This window comes from Oncorhynchus nerka, linkage group LG24, assembly GCF_034236695.1.
Source record: "Oncorhynchus nerka isolate Pitt River linkage group LG24, Oner_Uvic_2.0, whole genome shotgun sequence".
In the NCBI taxonomy this organism is placed as follows: Eukaryota; Metazoa; Chordata; class Actinopteri; order Salmoniformes; family Salmonidae; genus Oncorhynchus; species Oncorhynchus nerka.
In genome coordinates this window covers 68166754-68179375 of record NC_088419.1, presented here as the reverse complement: position 1 = coordinate 68179375, position 12622 = coordinate 68166754, and the positions used below count along the sequence as shown (strand labels likewise).

At 45.6% G+C, this 12622-nt stretch overlaps 1 protein-coding gene across 1 annotated transcript; it reads right to left on the bottom strand.

Annotated features, from left to right (window-relative positions):
* Nucleotides 1–231: 231 nt before the first annotated feature.
* On the bottom strand, nt 232–12092 carry LOC135564333 (flavin-containing monooxygenase 5-like). Its single transcript, XM_065009081.1, is given in 14 exon segments — nt 232–445; nt 523–569; nt 695–947; nt 1170–1242; nt 1373–1477; nt 1480–1515; nt 1557–1632; nt 1734–1869; nt 2053–2252; nt 2475–2617; nt 2840–3012; nt 3100–3281; nt 4762–4900; nt 11996–12092. Coding segments are annotated over 13 exon segments (1692 nt in total). The 5' UTR covers nt 4894–4900; nt 11996–12092; the 3' UTR covers nt 232–309.
* Between the last annotated feature and the right edge of the window lie 530 nt (nt 12093–12622).

Genomic DNA, 12622 nt, shown 5'->3' with positions numbered 1-12622 from the left:
TTTGCACAACCACAACTTGTACAGCCTCGGGTTACCTCGAAAAGGTCTCCACCAGTATGTCCCTGAGAAATACATGTTTGTGTGATGTTACTGTGCCAAATGTTATAGCTAGATGCATGTTTTGGGGTGGTCCTTGGCCAAAAATTGTGTTGACCACCAAAAATGCAACCCAGCTAACTAAGTTAGCACTATTTAACTCTTTCAAACTTAAACCTATTTTATCCGGGAGAGGAGGGAGGTGGAGGAAGATGGTGTTCAGGCTCTCTGGGGGTTGAGGGTGGAGAGGAGGGAGGTGGAGGTAGATGGTGTTCAGGCTCTCTGAGGTGTGAGTTTGGAGAGAAGGTAGGTGAGGGAGGAGGGTGGATGGAGGTGGAAGTAGTAGGCTGCTGCTCCTCCCATCATCGCAGCGGAGACTGCCGGACAGGGCATGAGGCTGGGCAAGGTTCTTGCCAATGTCCAGTCTCTTGACAACAAGGTTGATGAAATCCGAGCAAGGGTAGCATTCAGAGGACATCAGGGAACTGCTTTAGCAGACGGCCCGCCACAGAACATCCCTGCTTCTCCTCCACCTGGTACAAGGATGGGCAGAAGAACACATCATAGTATAATAACCTATTCGATACCAATGTACATTCATCTTAAATACAAATATCTTAGATGCATCTTCAGTATGAATATATAATAAATATGTCACCTGTCTGGTCTTGAAGGGCTGGAACATGCGTTCAAACTGGGTGAAGATGGCTCGGCGTGCCCCGGACCATTTCCCTGGGCCGGTGATACGGTATTGGTAGGCAGTGACGGGACCCCACAGAACCCTCTTGAATAGGGGGTAGTCAGTGAAGAACAGCCAGGCCAGGCTGGGTCTGACCCCCACCTCTCCAGCGATGTCATCCATGTAGGACACAAAGTCCACCTGCAGCGGCACCAGCTTGGATACGATGTAGCTGTGGACAGGACAGAGCAACAGTCATCAGTTATTCATTATTCAGGATATTGATTAGTAATACCCAGCTTTTATTTTTTTTATTTAATCCATTTTAGAATAAAGAGGTAACGAATCAAAATGTGGAAAGAGTCAAGAGGTCTGAATAATTTCCGAATGCATTGTATTCATGTATGCATGAAGCTTAGATATTATATGGCTTTGGGATGGGCAGCCATCTCACTTCTTGTCCATGTCCTTGGTGTCGCACTCCACAGCCTTCAGCATGGCCTGGTTGGACGGTAGCTTCTTATGACCTGAGAAACACGAGACAAAACTAAGACCACTCCTCTGATCAGAACTACACATGAAGCAGGTGGGGGTAGAAGCAAATGATGTGCAGTAATGGATCCTGATACCTCTCTACTGGCTATCACTCAGTCTGACCTTTAAAGACACGTGTGACCCAGCGGGACTGCATCTCTGCCTGGGGCATGATGGCACCCAGGGCATGGATGAAGCCTACTATGGCCATGGTGGGGTGCTCCAGGGTGGGGGAAACACATGCTTGTACAGCCCCAACCGGTGGCATATCGCTCTGATTTTTAGACCCTTGTCTTTTGATGGGCAGCAGACTTATGCATTATGTTGGGAGGCAGGAAGGGAAAGTCGTAGTTGTAACCCGTAGCGAACACAATCACATCCACCTAGAAAACAAACATACTTAGCCATGTGAAACATTAATAGGGTGTGTGAATGCGAGCATGTATGTTTCAGTGTGTGTATCTGTGTCTGGCTGTGTGTCCACCTTGTCCACCACACTCCCATCCTCAAACACCACACTGGAGCCTCTGATCTGTTGGACATTGGGTTTGACCATGACTCCACCAGTCAAGATCTTATTGGGAAGCTCATCATTTATCACTGGAATCGTACTGAACAACCTAGTTGAGAGCGGAAGGGATGAAAAGAGAGGATGTATACATGTATTGTGTACACACACACACACACACACACACACACACACACACACACACACACACACACACACACACACACACACACACACACACACACACACACACACACACACACCTACCTACCTACCTACCTACCTACCTACCTACCTGTGTTTGGGTTTGAGGGCGTACATGGTGTGGTCATACATGGCGTTGAGCTTCTTCTCTCCGAACCAGCTGAGCCAGTTAACTGGCAGCAGTTGGAACAGGATGTGGACGAAGCGTGTGTTATACTTCATGTCCACGGGCAAGCCGTTGTCCGACAGCACACGTATAACCCACGCACCGCGACGCGTGCTCAGATACACCTGCAGAAAGGGAGATAGGAGGGATGGGATAATTCATTTATCAAGAGAGAACACAAGAGAACATTCTTCCCCCAGCTCACACTTCATTCACAGACCAAGAAAACAGACAATAAGAAACAAACAACCCATACAAATAAACACAGAAATTATGCCAATTGAAAATCGGACCCTGTATTAGTGGTTACCTGCTCTGAATCTGACCCTGTATCAGTTGTTAGTTACCTGCTCGGCCACCCGGCTGGACTCCACAGCGATGTCTCCTCCAGAGTTGCCGATGCCGATCACCACCACCCTCTTCCCATGAAGGTCCTCTGGACCCTTATAATCCCAACTGTGGAAGTACTTCCCCTCAAACGACTCAATACCTGAAACCAACAGAATACTCAATTGGCATGCTCTACTGTGTGTGTGTGTATATACAGTATATACAGTATGTGTGTGTCAGAAGATAGTCTCAGCTCTGATAAAGGTTCAAGGAGTTTTTCTTGCCATTGTGCTAACTTCTTGCTCTGGGGGTCTGGGCCAGGTTATTGTAAAGCACTTTTTTATTAAAAAATGATTTTTATTTGTTGATTGATTCTGCTGACCTGAGAAGTCTTTAAGTGGAAGGTGTGGGAAGGAGTAGTGACCAGAGCAGACGATGACAGAGTCAAACATGTGTCTCTCCTCCTGTCCCTCCCTGTTCTCTGTCACCACCTCCCACTGGCCTGAATGACTGAAGTCTGGCCTCTGTCTCACACTCTGCACACTGGTCTGAAACACACACAATTAACCAACCTTGAACCCACCAACCAGCCCGTTATTCCCCCTAATTGGGTTTGTAAAGTCACTGCTGTCACCTTGGAAGTGGATGTGCTGCAGCAGTTTGAAGTGTTCAGCATAGAGCCTGAAGTACTGCAGGATACGGGAGTGGTGCATGTAGTTGGGGTAGTCAGCTGGGATGGGGAAGTCGCTGAAACACATCATCTCCTTGGAGATATTGATGGTGAGGGAACGGTAGATACTGGCTCTGTTGGGCTCAGAAACTTCCTGGAAGGAGGCAGACATGTTTAAGTCATAGCGCTATGATCATCAATATCCATATTATCATCTGATAACTGACTGCTCCCTTGTGCTTACATAATAAATACGATCTCACTCTGTGAGCACATTAGGTCAACTCAAACGTGGAACTGTTTCACCCATTTATAATCATTACATTATGTTAGCTGCGCTAGGCACAACAGTGTGGTAACTATTCTGTAGATTGATACATAGAGATATATAACATGGATTTGGTCTCCTCCCCTTTGATTCTATAACACCCTCCACTCTTCTGGAAAGGCTTTCCACTAGATGTTGGAACATTGCCACGGGACTTGCTTCCATTCAGCCACAAGAGCATTAGTGAAGTCGGGCACTGATGTTGGGCGATTAGGCCTGGCTTGCAGTTGACGTTCCAATTCATCCCATAGGTGTTCGATGGGATTGAGATCAGAGCTCTGTTCAGGCCAGTCAAGTTCTTCCACAATGATCTTCACAAACCATTTCTGTATGGACTTCGCTTTGTGCACGGTGGCATCATCATGCTGAAACAGGAAAGGGCCTTCCCTAAACTATTGCCACAAAGTTAGAAGCACAGAATCCTCTAGAATGGCATTATATGCTTCACCAGAACTAAGGGGCCTAGCCCGAACCATAAAAAACAGCCCAAGACATTATTCCTTGTCCACCCAACTTTACAGTTGGCACTATGCATTGGGGCAGGTACTGTAGCATTCTTCTGATATCCACCAAACCCAGATTCGTCCGTCAGACTGCCAGATGGTGAAGCGTGAGTCATCACTCCAGAGAACGCGTTTCCACTGCTCCAGAGTCCAATGATGGCGAGCTTTAACCTACTCCAGCCGACACTTGGCATTGAGCATGGTGATCTTAGGCTTGTGTGTGGCTACTCGGTCATGGAAACCCATTTCATGAAGCTCCCGACGAACATTGCTTCCAGAGACAGTTTGGAACTGGGTAGTGAGTGTTGCAACCGAGGACAGACGATTTGTACGCACTATGAGCTTCAGCACTTGGCGGTCCCATTCTGTGAGCTTGGTTGGCCTACCACTTCGCAAACTGAGCTGTTGTTGCTCCTAGACCTTTCCACTTTACAATAACGGCACTTACAGTTGACCGGGGCAGTTCTAGCAAGGCAGCATTTTTGACGAACTGACTTGTTGGAAAGGTGGCGTCCTATGACGGTGCCATGTTGAAAGTCACTGAGCGATTCAGTAAGACCATTCTATTGCCAATGTTTGTCTATGGAGCTTGCATGGCGGTGTGCTCGATTTTATACACCCGTCAGCAAACGGGTGTGGCTGAAATAGTTGAATCCACTAATTTGATGACTACATACTTTTGTATATATTGTCCACCTTTGGACTGTTGGTGCCAACATGGCGACCATTATAACGTCCTGAATAAATATGCAAACTAAGTTTGCCAAATGTAATGTACATCAGTCCCTGGTCCCAGGCCTTGCCTTGAACTTCCACAGCCCCCCGATGTCATCACTGCTCTCGAAGCAGGTGGGCTCCAGACCCTCGTCCAGACAGCTCTTGATGCTGGTCAGACCTGAGGGACCCGCCCCAATCACTGCTACTGTACGCACCATGATGGAACTACAGAGAGAGAGAGAGAAGGTTAGTACCATGCTGGAACTACAAGGAGGAGGGAGAGTGATGGTTAGTATGGTACTACAGGGAGAGACACACTTCAAGCCCCTACCCCCAGACAAGGGAAAGGAGAGAGGGAGGAAGAGTAGGAGAGGAGAAAAAGAGGGAGGGAGAATATAGGAGAGAAGGATAGACAGCAGAGGTTGTAGGTAGAAGAACTCATTTTAAAAAGCAGTTTGTTGTGCAAACCTTAATTGCTCTAATTTAACTTACACACTGAGTGTACACAACATTAGGAATGCCTGATCTTTCCATGACATCCTGACCAGGTGAAAGCTAGGATCCCTTATTGATGTCACCTATTAAATCCACGTCAATCAGTGTAGATTAAGGTGGAGGAGAGGGTGAATGGCCAATACAAAAGATTTAAGTGCCTTTGAACAGGGTATGGTAGTAGGTGTCAGGTGCACAGGTTTGAGTGTGTCAAGAACTGCAATGCTGCTGGGTTTTTCATTTACATTTACATTTAAGTCATTTAGCAGACGCTCTTATCCAGAGCGACTTACAAATTGGTGCTTTCACCTTATGACATCCAGTGGAACAGCCACTTTACAATAGTGCATCTAGGTCTTTTAAGGGGGAGGGGGGTGAGAAGGATTACTTTATCCTATCCTAGGTATTCCTTAAAGAGGTGGGGTTTCAGGTGTCTCCGGAAGGTGGTGATTGACTCCGCTGTCCTGGCGTTGTGAGGGAGTTTGTTCCACCATTGGGGGGCCAGAGCAGCGAACAGTTTTGACTGGGCTGAGCGGGAACTGTACTTCCTCAGTGGTAGGGAGGCGAGCAGGCCAGAGGTGGATGAACGCAGTGCCCTTGTTTGGGTGTAGGGCCTGATCAGAGCCTGGAGGTACTGAGGTGCCGTTCCCCTCACAGCTCCGTAGGCAAGCACCATGGTCTTGTAGCGGATGCGAGCTTCAACTGGAAGCCAGTGGAGAGAGCGGAGGAGCGGGGTGACGTGAGAGAACTTGGGAAGGTTGAACACCAGACGGGCTGCGGCGTTCTGGATGAGTTGTAGGGGTTTAATGGCACAGGCAGGGAGCCCAGCCAACAGCGAGTTGCAGTAATCCAGACGGGAGATGACAAGTGCCTGGATTAGGACCTGCGCCGCTTCCTGTGTGAGGCAGGGTCGTACTCTGCGGATGTTGTAGAGCATGAACCTACAGGAACGGGCCACCGCCTTGATGTTATTTGAGAACGACAGAGTGTTGTCCAGGATCACGCCAAGGTTCTTAGCGCTCTGGGACGAGGACACAATGGAGTTGTCAACCGTGATGGCGAGATCATGGAACGGGCAGTCCTTCCCCGGGAGGAAGAGCAGCTCCGTCTTGCCGAGGTGTTTTTCCACACTCAATAGTTTCCAGTGTGTATCAAGAATGTTCCACCACCCAAAGGACATCTAACCAACTTGTGGGAAGCATTGGAGTTAACATGGGCCAGCAGTGGAACACCTTCGACACATTGTGCAGTCCATGCCCCCGACAAATTGAGGCTGTTCTGAGGGCAAAAGGGGGCGCAGCTCAATATCAGGAAGGTGTACACTCGGTGTAGATGATATCAGGCAGGAGAGTGGAGAGATGTTCTTTAGTGTTATGATACAAATAGAATGCTGAAGACAAGGTCACAGCAATGGCTTCTCTCCAGGTAGTTTAGTTACATTTAAATGTAACAATCTGACTTTTGAGCGATAACTATGCCACACCCTGCAAAACATTGACCAGTTTGAAATTAGGCTAAACATTAGAAAAAGCACAGGCCAAACTTGCATGCCTATTGTAATACCAGGTGCATGGAGAAAAACTGCATGCTGATTAGAAAACAAACTGCTGCATGCTGGTGATCTTAAAGGGGAACTCCACCCACTGATTTGGCCTAGTCTTTTGGCTTGCTCCTCATGTAATGCTGGCAGCCATGACACACCCATCTGTCAGAACCTTGCCAGCATCCGTTTCCCTCCACTCAATCAATCACAACAAACAAACTTCCTGCAGGTTGAGTTCAATTCACATGACCAGACGTGAAATGTGTTTAGAATATTTTTTAAAGGAATGGCATGTGACCTGTTTGGTCAGGTTTAAGTAGGGGGGTAGTGGTGATTAAGAAGAGTGACAACAGGGGTGGAGATTAGCAGTTAGTAGCAGCTGGAGCTTGTTTGAGGAGTTACGTAAACTAGTAAAGTGTTGCAAAAAATAGGCTGATTTGCAATGGTTAACAGCTGGTGCTTGTTGAGTTTATAGGCAACTAGTTAAGTGTTATATTCAAGTCTGGTCCCTTCTCCTGAATTTGTTAAATCCTTAACGCCATTTCACGAGTGTCAGGACCAGACATTAAATGGGTTTAGAATATTTTTTAAAGGAATGGCATGTGACACAAAAAAAGAGGAGGAATTACTGTTTGGTCAGGTTTAAGTAGGGGGGTAGTGGTGATTAAGAAGAGTGAAAACAGGGGTGGAGATTAGCAGTTAGTAGCAGCTGGAGCTTGATGAGTTTATAGGCAACTAGTTAAGTGTTATATTCAAGTCTGGTCCCTTCTCCTGAATTTGTTAAATCCTTAACGCCAGTTCACAAGTGTCAGGACTAGACATGAAATGGGTTTAGAATATTTATTGAGGAGGTGGAATGGATGCGAGAATGAGGATTCAGCAGGGAAATGAGAATGGACCGGATGAAGCCAAGGGCTGCAGATCAAAAATCCGGAGGGGTTGACTCTGTAGGGTTTGGCTTGGAGCCTCAGGTAAACATCACCGTCAGGTCGTGGTACAGTAGTTAGGCAGTATCCCCAATAAGAGAGCACCAAGTTAGTTGGACCCTGGATAGGAAGTGAGCTGTTCTGGACTTCATGTGCTGAATGATTGGCGATATAGTGGAGGTAGAACAGTCATACGGACTAGGTGCCCATGGAGAAAACTAACCATAGACCCCAGGAGAGCAAGCAGAAGTAACCGTGGAAAGGAAAAAACTCCCTTGAATGAAAAAAACCTTGAGGAACCAGACTCAGCTGGGGAACAAATCCTCTTTTTGCAGGTTGGGCAGGATACAGTGCGTGAAGTAGATGGTGTCTGTGAAATGAGGCGGAGACTGGAGGACTGAGACTGAGTTAATGCAGGTTCTGTGAGATTAGCATGTTGTGGGCTGTCCTGATGTTTATGTCAGAGCGGATGTAGGAATGATAGACTTGAGAGGACCAGTGGCCGAGGAGTTGTACGGTGTGGTCTGCGATGCTGTGTCGGGATGCCATGGAGGCGGCAGGTGTGTCCAGAGAATTGGTCAACAAAATAACCGGACAGGGATAGTATTTGTCTCAGATGGGAATGGAATCACTGACGAGAGGCGATGGAAGCAGAATCAGTGTTGAATAGTGGGTCGGATGGAGAGGCATGTTGAGATTGTCTGAGCTGCAGGAAGTAGGTAAGTGGTTCACAGAGGCTGAGGGTAGATGGTAGCCGGAAATGGTAGACTGGTGTGGTCCTGCCAAACTGATTGAGGATGGGAACGTCTGACACACTAGGATATCGAGAAGGGTTGTAGATAGTAGATGAGGATGTAAACTCTGAACATTGCAGGAATCCCCAAAAATGCCAAAAGACACATTGATTATAGTGTGGAAGAGACTGTGATGGAGATGTAACCAGACCGCAGCGTCTGGATGCAGGCAGACAGGATGTCGAGTGTTATGGACTGGTGTCGAGGGTGGGACTTCTGTGCGTTGGAAGCCCTTGAGGAGAAGGGAGACATGCAGGTGAGAGGAGGAACATGAAGACCCAGTAAGCAACTTGAGAAATATATTGATCCTGGCCAGGTACATCCGGATGGATGATATCCGCATGAAGAGGGATGAGCTGGCATGGGTGAAGAAGGCAAACATGGTGACCAAGTCATTGGAGGAAAAAGGCAGGTGATAGAGGGCAATTCGGAAAGTATTTAGACCCCTTGACATTTTCCACTTTGTTACGTTGCAGCCTTATTCCAAAATTGACTAAATAATTTCCCCCCTCATCTATCTACACATAATACCCCATAATGACAAAGCAAAAAGAGGTTTTTCAGAAATATATAAATATATATACAAATACAAAAATATCACATTAACTTTTTTTTACCCTGTATTCTCCCCAATTGGTAGTTACAGTCTTGTCTCATCGCTGCAACTCCCATACAGACTGGGGAGAGGCGAATGTCGAGAGCCGTGCGTCCTCCGAAACACAACCCAACCAAGCCGCACTGCTTCTTGACACAATGCCCACTTAACCTGGAAGCCAGCCGCACTAATGTGTCAGAGGAAACACCGTGCCCCTGGCGACCGTGTCAGCATGCACTGCATCTGGCCCGCCACAGGAGTTGCTAGTGCGCGATGGGAGAAGGACATCCCTGCTGGTCAAACCCTCCCCTAACCCGGACGACGCTGGGCCAATTGTGCACCACCCCATGGGTATCCCGGTCACGGCCAGCTGCGACAGAGCCTGGACTTGAACGCAGAATCTCTAGTGGTACAGCTAGCACTGTGATGCAGTGCCTTAGACCACTGCGCCACTCGGGAGGCCCAATATTTACATAAGTATTCAGACCCTTTACTCAGTACTTTGTTGAAGCACCTTTGACAGCGATTACAGACTTGAGTCTTCTTGGGTGTGACGCTACAAGCTTGGCACACCTTTATTGGGGAGTTTCTCACATTCTTCTCTGTAGATCTTCTTAAGCTGTGTCAGGTTGGAAGGACAACCACACAGAGGGGAAATAAAGAGTGCGAGAGAGAGAAACCCACTAGGCACACGCTGGTTGAATAAATGTTTCCACGTCATTTCAATGAAATGACATTGAAACAACTTGGAATAGACATTGAATTGACTTCTGTGCCCAGTGGGAAGAGAAGGACAGGGAGGGTCTAGGGTAACAAAAATGTTGATGTGAGCCAAAGAGAACGGAACATGGCAGAGAGCCAAAACACATATTTCCTGGAAATCCTATAGAGCATGGGAACGATCGCTGTAAAGCTGCTCAACTCTCAGTAACACAGCATGATAAGACATGTTCCACGAATAGAGTGCCTTTATTTTACACTCAATTTAACAGCTGGATCACGTACATCTACGCTTTAATTTAACCTCTCTGGTACAAGCACCTCGACAACAGCCAGTGAAATTGCAGAGAGCCACATCAAATAACAGAAAGACTCATCATAAACATTGATAAAAGATACAAGTGTTAAACATATGAATACATATAAACTTCTCCTCAATGCATTAATGCAACTGCTGTGTCAGATTTCAAAAAGGCTTTACGGCAAAAGCACTCTTTGCGATTATGTTAGTCGCAGCTCCTAGCCACAGAAACCCATACAGCCATTTTCCAACCAAGGAGAATGTCACAAAAGTCAGAAATATCATTGAAATTAATCACTTACCTTTAATGATCTTCATCTGGTGGCACTCCCAGGTCTCCATGTTAGACAACAAATGTTCGTTTTGTTCGATAAAGTTCTCTATGTCCATATACCTCCGTTTTGTTGGTGCGTTTAGTTCAGAAATCCAAAGGCACAATGCGCGCTCTCAACACCAAGACGAAAAGTCAAAAGTACAATAAATGATAGTAGAAACATGTCAAACAATGTTTAAAATCGATCCTCAGGATGTTTTTGTCATAAATAATAAATCATATTTCAACCGTACAAAAGCTTTGTCAATGGAAAGGGTAAACAAGAAATGTGCGCTCCCGATCACGTGCTTGGTTCATGGATGGAAATTTCCACTGTCCTCTCATTGAAAGTGGTGTACCTCCCTCATTTTTCAGAGTAAAAGCCTGAAACAATGCCTAAAGACTGGTCACATGTTGAGGAAGCCATAGAGATCGTGAACTGGGTCCTAAGTCTTTGTATGGTGGATAGGCTTTCAATGGAAAAACAGCCTTTCAAAATAATAGTACCTCCTGGCTGGATTTTCACCTGCCATATCAGTTCTGTTATACTCACAAACATTATTTTAACAGTTTTGGAAACTTTAGTGTTTTCTATCCAAATCTACTAATTATATGCATCTCCTAGCTTATGGGCCTGAGTAGCAGGCAGTTTAATTTGGGCACGCTTTTCATTCGGAGGTGAAAATACCACCTGCCCAAGACAGGTTAACCATGTCAAAAATTATAATATTAGTGTTACCCTGTTACCCATACATAGAATGGCTAGACGTTTTTTTACAATGTTTTTGTTGCCCCTCCCTTTTGCACACAACAAGCATCCATTCCCCCTGTCACAAGGGAAGGTATGGCTAATTTTAAAATGCTACTTTAATTGTCACCCATTATAGGTCATTTTTTGTAATTTAGCCTCTGGAGATGGAAAAACATGTTATGAAGTTGCGCATGTGCTCTTTATGACAATGTAAAAAGTTTTAAATAAATAAAATGTACAAAATTATACTACCAATATGAGTGAGTCAATCAGGAGGTCACAGAAGGGTATAAACATAAAATAATACAGTATATTACAAATACCTATGACTAATGCCACTTTCACATGCTAGTCGGAACTAGGAAACGGACATTTCTGACTTGCTAACTTGCTGTAGAAAAATGATCCTGAGTTTCCCACTTGGAAAATTATACATGTAATCAAAAATACCTGACTTCAAACTGAACAATAAGAACCTCTAGAAACAAAGTATCTGCCTCTTACATTTACATTTACATTTAAGTCATTTAGCAGACGCTCTTATCCAGAGCGACTTACAAATTGGTGCGTTCACCTTCAGTGAATAAGGAACACAGAGATCCATGAACATGTTTTATCAGTCTTTCATGTAATCAGTGTCTCAGGAAGATTTGCAATATAAATACCGTGCTTTTGTTTCCCCAGAAAATGTAAAATGGAGAGTTGCTCACCCATTGTTCTGGTTAGATTTTTTTTCATAATAAAAAGCATGAAACATGCAGCCTGTTCCCGTTAAATGTCCGCTTGTGGGATCTGGTGGATTCGCGAGGCTATGATACGTCATCGATCAACACACACAAAAAAACGTTTTCAAACAGTAAACATTGATGTGGAAGTTGTGCTTACCTCGCTATTCCAGTGGACAACGGTTGAAATGAGCCCAAGCTACAAAACCCAGAGATATTTCTCTCTTCCACCCAATTCTTCCAGCCCCTTGTCACTGAAACCAGCGATGATTGGTTCATTTTTTTATTTTTTATTTTACTAGGCAAGTCAGTTAAGAACAAATTCTTATTTTCAATTACGGCCTATGAACAGTGGGTTAACTGCCTGTTCAGGGGCAGAACGACAGATTTGTACCTTGTCAGCTCGGGGGTTTGAACTTGCAACCTTTCAGTTACTAGTCCAATGTTCTAACCACTAGGCTACCCTGCCTCCTCAGGATGCATTCTTGGAATAACTGGATCTGTAAACTGTAGTGAGACATTCTTTCAGGTCAAACTTTCTAATTCCTTGAGTACTTTAACTTTTCCCTAAGAGGCCTGTCCTGCACACATAGACTCTGACCAGCATATTAGCAGAGTAAAGAAACTTCACAAATCAGGAAGTGAACAAAAAGCAGAGTAGGGGAGTGAAACAGCTGGGATCCCGGAGGAGAGGTTTGAGAACCACTGCTATAGGCTAACCCTTTTCTGACATACTTAAATAACCCTGAGGGTTGCTACTAGCCTACATAACTCTATTTCATCTACC